Consider the following 10,289-nt stretch of genomic DNA (forward strand, 5'->3'; position numbering starts at 1 on the left):
ATAGAGAACTTTGATGCAAAAAAGGTGTTTTATGACATTGCGTGCTGGATTTTCTTGAATTGAAAAAACACACACACTTATACAACTTCATTGGGTTGTAGCCAGGGATGGCCCGGCCCGGCCCGGCCCGGCCCGGCCCGGCCCGGCCCCGCACCGCCCCGACGCGCCGCGCCGCGCCGCGCCGCCATGTTGGAGAGTCTTCCCTTCAACGAGCGACATGCAGACGCACGAGCTAAATTGGACTCTACCAATTTCAATGAGTGCTGGGGGGTTGAACTTGAGACACCGGGAAGAGAACTGCGATGCCAAATGGGTGTTGTGTAGTTCCTAACATTGAAAAGGTATTGAATTGAAAGCGTGAATAAAACTTCATGAACTTGTAGCCTCTAAAATGATGGCCCCCACCGGCCCCACATTGGAAAAAGTCGCCAATCTCCCGATTCGCCAGCATGCCATTGGGGATGTCTCAGGATCCACACACGCACACACGTACACACACGCGCGCGCACACACACACACACACACACACACACACACACACACGCACACAAGGTCATTTCTCATTTGTTGGATTTTCACTTTTTCTGCATTCCCCACATGTCAGCTTTTATGCATATTTAATGCGGGTTTCAACTCAGGCAGCCACAAATGATAGCTTGACTAGTTCTCGAGTCAACCATGGTGGTCCCTATTCAATGACAACACATCACAACAGCAAGCAGCTGCTCTTGCATAACCCGTTTCATAGCTGAGTGCCTGAACTCTTTTGGATGGTCTACAAAATAAAAATGACAATAAACATAAAAGTACATTTAGCTTTGATGGAACTCTGCAGCTTGCACTCAATGTACGAGGTGCTGCTGCTGCTGCGGCTGCGGCTGCGGCTGCGGCTGCGGCTGCTGCTGCTGCTCCTTGCCGTCCTGACTCTTCATCAATTGGAATTTTACCGATTAAATGGAATGTCACTTCTTGAGTGACATTACACTCAGTCGCGACGCACGAGAGCACCGAAATGAGCGTCGTCGGGCCCACTGTGACGTGGGTGGCACTCGCCTGCATCCAGGCATCACTCGGCAACAAGCAAATACCAAAGGTATTTTGCCGACACCGCAAGAAAAGTATCCATTTGAGAACAAAGTTTTCCTTAATAAGTATCGGTGTGTGTCTGGGAGTTTGTTTTCGTCTTCGTTTCTCCGCCTCTTCCCCCGTTTCCAGTAAAGCGATGCCCGCCTTGGTTCCATTCGAGGTGCATATGTGCGTGCGCGTGTCATTTTGGAGCCAACTATTGTTAAGGACACCCACCGCCGGCAGCCTTCCTCTGCTGCCGTCAACACGCTGACCTGACTGCAAAGGAGCGATGGAGCTTCAGACCATGCAGGTTGTAATTGCATCATTTACAGTGCGTGCGCGTGACTATCGATACTTTGGTCAGCCCTTAGGAAGACGTCAAGCTTGATCGGTGTTTTCAAAGGCGGGCGGCCCTTACGCTCGGCCTAAAAAAAAAAAAAAACATCTTTCGATGAAGAACACATCTTTCAATGATCATTTTCTCTCCAAGTTGTTCTCACTCATATCAATGCATATTTGGATGTCATTCCTAAAAGTCACCCTCCGTTGCATTCCATCCTTGACATCCAAATACGCATTGCCGTGAGTGAGAACAACTTGGAAAGAAAAGAATGGTTAAAAAAAAAAGAGAGAGAGAGATCGTTTTGGGGCGGTTGCAGGGAACGGCCTCGTCTGCCTCGCGGCAGGGCCGCCATTGCATGACCGCACCCTCTCGACCGTTCATTTTTTTCTGCGTGTCAATCGATGGATACGAAAACGTTGAAGTGGATGGATATTTTGCGATGAGAACATTCGACAATGGTTTCGTTCGTGTAAATAATACAATAATAGCATAAACAACATGCAGAAAATATTGTATCGTGAAACGTTCACGTACGTATAACGGTTAGTGTGTGCGGGCGCGCGCAACATTGGGAGATGCACGTAGCGTTGCGTGCGTGTGCGTAGGTGCGCAACATTGGGAGATGCGCGTAGCGTTATTAACCTTGGTTAACCAGGGACCTCTAGTGGCCACAATTCACCATAGCAGCAGTCAACATCCTGTTGAGGACTCTTTTATCACAACTTTTTGGAACAAGGTCGACAATGCTGTAAATAGGTCTTCTTTCAGACGGCTTTTACCGTGACCACTTCTTACAAAGCTGCAAATAGACTAACTTCCGCCATTTAAATTCACACAGGAGCGTTCCGGGACCACTGACGACGGCGGGTCCGGAGGAGCATCTTTGCCTGAGGCCGTCGGCCGGTCAGAGTCGTGAGTCAGCTTATCTATCCATCACTCTGCTCCAGTCCTATTTGGGGTTTTTTTCCCCCCCCTTTGGAATGCTGCTATTCGACGTCCGTACGGCGACCTTGAGTGCTTCGAAAGGCGCCTGCCTCATCAATCAAATGTAGTGTTATGATGACTCGACGACAAAGTCTGCCGTTTGGAGTTGCATCCTTTTTTTTTTTTTTTCTCTCTCTCTCCGAAATAGCGCCGGCCGGCCGGCCGGCCGGGCTCGCGACGTTACGTGGCTTTGCCTTGGCTGGCTTTCTGCTCAGCTTTCGAGCGCTTGTCTTTTTTTGTGTTTCAGTCTGTTGGATTTGGAGTTTCAGTTGCCATCTCATGAGGGACAAGACACCACACCACGGCGGCGTCGGGTATTGCTCCTCTTTATTGTTTCTTGCACACTCATGTATGTACACATGCGCTTTTTGGTTTTGGTCACTCGCACACGCCCACGCACGCATTCACAGCGTCAAACGTGGCAATCGAACTCACGGTGTCGGCACCAATGTTCCCTCTCATTTTTCAAGCGTCTAGTGGAAGTGTAATAGATAAATGAGGAAATACAGGAATGAATCAATCAATCCAAAAATACATGTCTAGATGAATGAAGAAATAGATAGATAGATAGATAAAGACCAATCGACCAACCAACCAACCGACCGACCGACCGACCGACCGACCGACCGACCGACCAACCAACCAATCAAAGAAATGTCGTCCCGTCTCTTTGCCGCAAACAAGGTCAAAACCAACGTCAAGTGGAAGGAAAACTTCACGCCACTTGGCTGCCCACAAAATACGGCATTAGACGCACGCAGAACAAACGACACGTACACGGCTAGGGACATTCATTCGTACCGAGGAAGAAAGAATGGAGTGGGAGCGCAAAATGTTAAATGACAAGTGGTTCGAGATGAACCAAAGCACCCACAACCTGATCGGCGACACCCCAAAGCGCAAGGTACGCATCGGACGCATAGACGCGCACGCGCTTGACGAATGTCTTGCTCGAGTTGAAAGCATTTGCGAGTCAGAGAGTCAGAGAGAGAGAGCGAGAGAGAGAGAGAGAGAGAGAGAGAGAGAGAGAGAGAGAGAGAGAGAGAGAGAGAGAGAGAGAGAGAGAGAGAGAGAGAGAGAGAAAGAGAGAGCGAGAGAGCGAGAGAGAGAGAGAGCGAGCGAGAGAGAGAAAGAGAGAGACGCAGCCGCCACCTGTGACGTCGTTTGCGCTCAGTTTGTTCAGATACGCTGGGGCTCCATTCTGGCCGTGGTCCTCTTGGTCGTGCTTGTCATCCAAAACAGCGTCTTCTTCCACTTGAACAGGTAGGCAAATTCAAATTCCAGTCAAATTCCCGGCTGGGGTGCAATTTTGAAAGCAGCAAAGCATGGCAACATGACTTAATGTCACCTTTTTATGTGTTCCAAGGCCTCAGGACATCGTCAAAGAGTTGCGCGCGCTGGTGGCGACTTTGCCCAACAGCATCCCGGACCACAACCGCACCGACTTAGCCCGCCACTGGGCGGCGCTGCAGACCGCATTGGCAGAGCTGAAGGCAGAGCTGAAGGCAGATCTGGAGGCAGGTCAGACGGCCTTGGCAGAGCTGAAGGCAGGTCAGATGGCAGTGGGAGAGCTGAAGGCGGGTCAGGAGGCAGGTCAGGAGGCATTGGCAGAGCTGAAGGCAAGTCACACCACGATTTCCAGCGACTTGGAGAAGAGTCATGCAGCCTTGGCAGAGCTGAAGGCAGGTCAGGAGGCTGGTCAGACGGCATTGGCAGAGCTGAAGGCAGGTCAGACCACATTGGCAGAGCTGAAGGCGGGTCAGGAGGCAGGTCAGACCACATTGGCACAGCTGAAGGCAGTTCAGGAGGCAGGTCAGGAGGCATTGGCAGAGATGAAGGCAAGTCACACCACGATTTCCAGCGACTTGGAGAAGAGTCAGACAGCCTTGGCAGAGCTGAAGGCAGGTCAGGAGGCTGGTCAGACGGCATTGGCAGAGCTGAAGGCAGGTCAGACCACATTGGCACAGCTGAAGGCAGGTCAGGAGGCCGGTCAGGAGGCATTGGCAGAGCTGAAGGCGGGTCAGGAGGCCGGTCAGGAGGCATTGGCAGAGCTGAAGGCAGGTCAGGAGGCTAATCAGACGGCCTTGGCAGAGCTGAAGGCGGGCCAGGAGGCAGGTCAGGAGGCATTGGCAGAGCTGAAGGCGGGTCAGGAGGCCGGTCAGGAGGCATTGGCAGAGCTGAAGGCGGGTCAGGAGGCCGGTCAGGAGGCATTGGCAGAGCTGAAGGCAGAGCTGAAGGCAGGTCAGACGGCCTTGGCAGAGCTGAAGGCGGGTCAGGAGGCAGGTCAGGAGGCATTGGCAGAGTTGAAGGCGGGTCAGGAGGCCGGTCAAGAGGCATTGACAGAGCTGAAGGCAGAGCTGAAGGAAGGTCAGATGGCCTTGGCAGAGCTGAAGGCAGAGCTGAAGGCAGGTCAGACGTCCTTGGCAGAGCTGAAGGCAGGTCAGGAGGCCGGTCAGGAGGCATTGGCAGAGCTGAAGGCGGGTCAGGAGGCCGGTCAGGAGGCATTGGCAGAGCTGAAGGCAGGTCAGGAGGCTAATCAGACGGCATTGGCAGAGCTGAAGGCGGGCCAGGAGGCAGGTCAGGAGGCATTGGCAGAGCTGAAGGCGGGTCAGGAGGCCGGTCAGGAGGCATTGGCAGAGCTGAAGGCGGGTCAGGAGGCCGGTCAGGAGGCATTGGCAGAGCTGAAGGCAGAGCTGAAGGCAGGTCAGACGGCCTTGGCAGAGCTGAAGGCGGGTCAGGAGGCAGGTCAGGAGGCATTGGCAGAGCTGAAGGCGGGTCAGGAGGCCGGTCAGGAGGCATTGGCAGAGCTGAAGGCAGGTCAGGAGGCTAATCAGACGGCATTGGCAGAGCTGAAGGCGGGTCAGGAGGCAGGTCAGGAGGCATTGGCAGAGCTGAAGGAGGGTCAGGAGGCAGGTCAGGAGGCATTGGCAGAGCTGAAGGCGGGTCAGGAGGCCGGTCAGGAGGCATTGGCAGAGCTGAAGGCGGGTCAGGAGGCCGGTCAGGAGGCATTGGCAGAGCTGAAGGCAGGTCAGGAGGCTGGTCAGACGGCCTTGGCAGAGCTGAAGGCAGGTCAGGAGGCTGGTCAGACAGCATTGGCAGAGCTGAAGGCAGGTCAGACGGCCTTGGCAGAGCTGAAGGCGGGTCAGGAGGCAGGTCAGGAGGCATTGGTAGAGCTGAAGGCGGGTCAGGAGGCCGGTCAGGAGGCATTGGCAGAGCTGAAGGCGGGTCAGGAGGCCGGTCAGGAGGCATTGGCAGAGCTGAAGGCAGGTCAGGAGGCTGGTCAGACGGCCTTGGCAGAGCTGAAGGCAGGTCAGGAGGCTGGTCAGACAGCATTGGCAGAGCTGAAGGCAGGTCAGACGGCCTTGGCAGAGCTGAAGGCGGGTCAGGAGGCAGGTCAGGAGGCATTGGTAGAGCTGAAGGCGGGTCAGGAGGCCGGTCAAGAGGCATTGACAGAGCTGAAGGCAGAGCTGAAGGAAGGTCAGATGGCCTTGGCAGAGCTGAAGGCAGAGCTGAAGGCAGGTCAGACGTCCTTGGCAGAGCTGAAGGCAGGTCAGACGGCCTTGGCAGAGCTGAAGGCGGGTCAGGAGGCCGGTCAGGAGGCATTGGCAGAGCTGAAGGCGGGTCAGGAGGCCGGTCAGGAGGCATTGGCAGAGCTGAAGGCAGAGCTGAAGGAAGGTCAGAAGGAAGGTCAGACGGCGTTGGCAGAGCTGAAGGCAGGTCAGACGGAAGTGGCACAGCTGAAGGTGGGTCAGGAGGCCGGTCAGGAGGCATTGGCAGAGCTGAAGCTGGGTCAGCAGGCTGGTCAGACGGCCTTGGCAGAGCTGAAGGCAGGTCAGGAGGCTGGTCGGACGGCATTGGCAGAGCTGAAGGCAGGTCAGACGGCCTTGGCAGAGCTGAAGGCGGGTCAGGAGGCCGGTCAGGAGGCATTGGCAGAGCTGAAGGCAGAGCTGAAGGAAGGTCAGACGGCCTTGGCAGAGCTGAAGGCAGGTCAGGAGGCTGGTCAGACGTCCTTGGCAGAGCTGAAGGCGGGTCAGACGGCCTTGGCACAGCTGAAGGCGGGTCAGGAGGCAGGTCAGGAGGCATTGGCGGAGCTGAAGGCAGAGCTGAAGGCAGAGCTGAAGGAAGGTCAGATGGCCTTGACAGAGCTGAAGGCAGGTCAGGAGGCTGGTCGGACGGCCTTGGCAGAGCTGAAGGCAGGTCAGACGGCCTTGGCAGAGCTGAAGGCGGGTCAGGAGGCCAGTCAGGAGGCATTGGCAGAGCTGAAGGCAGGTCAGACGGCCTTGGCAGAGCTGAAGGCAGGTCAGGAGGCTGGTCAGACGGCATTGCGCAGCAACAAAGGCCTTCTGAATCAGATACTGAAAGACCTGGAGACGGACTACAAGAGCATGTCTCAGGTGAGGTGGACCTTTCAGGACTTAACATCCCTCCCTCCTCTTCCACACAAACTAAGTATTGTTGAAGGATGCAAACCAAGTGTCCCAGTTGGAGATCTCATTTCAGTTCTTTCAAACGCTTGGTGCGCAGGAGCTGTCACAAGAGAAGAAGGAGTTACACGACGTCAGTGTGGCTTTGTCCAGCGTGCGGCAGAAGGTGGTGGATCAGCCCACACTTCACAGGGAACTACTCCAAGGTAGCTCGCGAGCGAGCGTGTCCAGTTGGTTTAAAGCGGGCGTCTCTTTTGCGCTCTCACGTGTTTGTTTGTTTGTTTGTTTGTTTGTTTGTTTGTTTGCTTCAGGTCTCATGCCCAGAGACTGCAGTGACATCAAGGCGGCGGGAAGGTCAACTGGAGTCTATCTGCTCTTTAGCGGGTCCAACAGCTTCAAGGCTTACTGCAACATGTGGCAGGACGGGGGAGGCTGGACCGTAAGTGCTTGCAAACAAACACCCCAGAGGTCCCCTCGTGAAGCCTTCCCCAATAAAGTTGGCACTTTTCTTCAACGCTGAACGTCCAGTTGGCCAGTCATGCTCGTTTGCTTCGCTGATGGTGTGCGTGTGTGCGTTTGCAGGTGATCCAGAGGAGAAGGGACGGCACAGTCAACTTCTTTCGGGGTTGGAACGACTACCGCGAGGGCTTCGGAGACCTCACCGGAGAGCACTGGCTCGGTCTGAAACCAAGACATCCTTCTTGTCACGCCTTTGTGGTTCGCGAGACGTGACGTTGCCGCCGCCGCCTTTGCGTGTTGGCAGGCCTGCGGAACATCCACGCTCTGACGGCCTCGGGCGCTTACCAGTTGCGGATCGACTTCACCGCATCCGACGGCCGCAAGTACTACGCTCGCTACGACGACTTCTCGGTGGGCCGGAACTCGCGGGACCCCGAGAACGACGGCTACCCGCTGCTTGTGAGCGGCTACTCTGGAGACACAGGTAGCGCCTCCCGCCGGGGGTGAGGGGGGGGGGCACACCTGCGCCCCCTGCGCGTGCTCAAAAGCGAGTTTGTGTGCTTTGCAGGCGATCGATTGTCCCAACATTCTGGGATGAAGTTCACCACCAAGGACCGCGACCACGACACGTGGAATAATGGCAATTGCGCCAACTCCGAGAAGGGCGGTTGGTGGTACACATCGTGTCACTTGTCCAACCTGAACGGGCTGTACAAGGAAAGCGGCACCTGCGACAGTACCAATGCAATCTGGAATTATTTGGGGGGACCAAAACATATCTGCCTGAGATTCGTGGAGATGAAGATCCGGCCCAGAAAGTGAGCCCGGGCGGGAACGGCATCCCCGTGGGACCACGTGGGTGCTGCCCGACGTCACCCATTTGCGCAGTTCCTCAAAAGGATGAATTATTAAAGGGCAGTTTGGCGCTGTTGTAGTAGCAAATTTCACCAGCAGACGGTGCCAAATTTAGGCTTGACGTGACATAGTAAAAACGTCGTTAGATTAGTCGAAGTTATTGACTCGGGAAACACGACCTGTTTTGAATGACACGCACGTGCGCGCGCGCGCACACACACACACACACACACACACACACACACACACACACACTCGCTCTTGGATCATTTTAGGATGTTTTGCTTTGCTCATAACCATTGTTTCGTTAGGTGGCGTTGAATATTGAGTTAGGTTTCATTTTCTTCCTTTTTGCGTCGTTTCACTTGAATATTTTCAAACATGGTTTATTGCTGTTGATGTCACAAGGTTGGTTGGATGGATGATGGATGGATGGATGGATCATCAACATGTATTCAATATGGATGTTTCATTCTTACATGAATGTATTCTCACGTGCGTAGGGACTGTTAAAGTAATCATCGTGTAGTTATGTTGTGTGGAATATTGAATTAAAAGTGTTTCAGGAGCTAAGTTTCATTTTCTTTTCTTTTCTTTTCTTTTCTTTTATGGAACCAAAATTTGGATTCTGGGAACGAGGCCAACTGCTTAATTACTCCACCCATTCCAGCCATTTATTCATACCCTCAGTCTCCTTTTTGTGCCCTCCCTCTACGAAGGTTGGAGTTTTACAATCCAAAGAGGTTGGCGACGGCATCATTCTCGCTTGAACGACAAATGGCGAGGGGAATGGTCGTCGTTTGTACAAACATTTGCGACGTCGCACTTTTTTCCCCTTATTCATTCAACTTTCTCTTGATAATCCTTTGATTTGATGATTGACGGTTTTTTGCCCCCCCCCACGTATATTTTACGATGTGGTGCGAGGTTCTTCTGTATTCAAAAATGAAAGCTCGACATTTCCTGTCACAGTCATACTTTGAAGCGTTCAGTTCTTAGTGAAGACAGCTATCGTCTGTATATCAGGGGATGTTTGAGAATATTTGTCATTTTTCACATGTCCTGAGTGTTGTGAGTCACCTAAGCGTTGAACTGAGGCTGTGATGTACCGAATGTTTGTACTCAAAGACGGCGAATTCTTGAATCTACCCTCAACATTGGAATGAGCCAAACCTGGCCAGAAGTAGTTACCTTGAACTCAGCTCGTGCGCTAGTGTCAATGACCTCATCCCCGCGGCAGTTTCAATAAAGACGGCTTAACCCAACCGCGAGTTACCAAATTTGCATTTGCGTTCCCTTGACGATTGTATTAAGCAGAGATGGAGAGTCGAGTCACTGTGACTTGGACCCGAGTCGCTGTTTTGACGACTTGTGACTTGACCTAACAAAAAATGAAAACACTTGAGACTCGACTTGGACTTGGAAGTTAAAGACTCGGGACTTGACTTGAGACACGATGACTTGAATGACTTCAGTGTTATTTAGATTATGTTTTCAGTTTGAATATCAAATGAATAATACATTTAAAAAAATAATCTCAATAACACGGGAGGAGCGCAGGCTGAGAATGGCGTTGTCGTGATTGGATCACTACCCTGTCAATGAATCAGTCGTGCCCTCTCTACCTACCGAACGAACGAACGTGTTGATTGGAGAATCACGCCCCTTTATATCAGACATGCGCAAACATGTCAGCGGGAGCGGTACCGCGAGTCATCATCACCTTCGGCTGTCGCAATTACTTTTATGACGGCAAAAGGCAAAGTGCGAGATATGCAACCAAAACATTTCGGACAACCAGAGGACAACTTCGAACTTTGTCCGTCATCTGAAGAGCCATTCTGCCAAGTAAGTGCTTTCCATTTATCTAAATAGGTGTGTGTGTGTGTGTGTGTGTGTGTGTGTGTGTGTGTGTGCGTGTGTGTGTGTGTGTGTGTGTGTGCGTGTGTGTATATATAGCTTTAATGCAATGAATATGATGATGAAACTGAATTAAGTAAATATGACTTCAAATGGAGCAAGTTCATAAATAAAAACTACAGTTAACTTGACTTGACCTATTTAAGGACTTGACTTGCCCAAGACAACAACAAAATAATGACTTGGGACTTACTTGAGACTTGACGGTTAAGACTTGAGACTTACGTGAGACTTGC

The 10,289-nt window shown here is 52.6% G+C and overlaps 1 protein-coding gene across 4 annotated transcripts; it reads left to right on the forward strand.

Annotated features, from left to right (window-relative positions):
* Positions 1-1,209: 1,209 nt before the first annotated feature.
* On the forward strand, positions 1,210-8,701 carry LOC148403092 (uncharacterized). Of its 4 annotated transcripts, none has more exons than XM_088369348.1 (10): positions 1,210-1,378; positions 2,250-2,323; positions 2,643-2,709; positions 3,570-3,658; positions 3,762-6,789; positions 6,920-7,025; positions 7,131-7,258; positions 7,402-7,498; positions 7,583-7,762; positions 7,847-8,701. In XM_088369348.1, exons 1-10 carry the CDS (start codon positions 1,358-1,360, stop codon positions 8,098-8,100), a joined length of 4,044 nt encoding a protein of 1,347 aa, XP_088225474.1. In that variant the 5' UTR covers positions 1,210-1,357; the 3' UTR covers positions 8,101-8,701. The 4 variants fall into 4 exon arrangements, with proteins under 4 accessions (XP_088225474.1, XP_088225558.1, XP_088225642.1 ...); XM_088369432.1 differs by having other exon boundaries at positions 3,579-3,658; XM_088369516.1 differs by lacking the exons at positions 1,210-1,378; positions 2,250-2,323; positions 2,643-2,709 and adding an exon at positions 2,718-3,299.
* The last annotated feature ends 1,588 nt before the right edge of the window (positions 8,702-10,289 follow it).

The sequence above is a fragment of the Syngnathus floridae genome, chromosome 1 (genome assembly GCF_059516105.1).
Source record: "Syngnathus floridae isolate MCC-2025c chromosome 1, RoL_Sflo_1.0, whole genome shotgun sequence".
Classification (NCBI taxonomy): Eukaryota; Metazoa; Chordata; class Actinopteri; order Syngnathiformes; family Syngnathidae; genus Syngnathus; species Syngnathus floridae.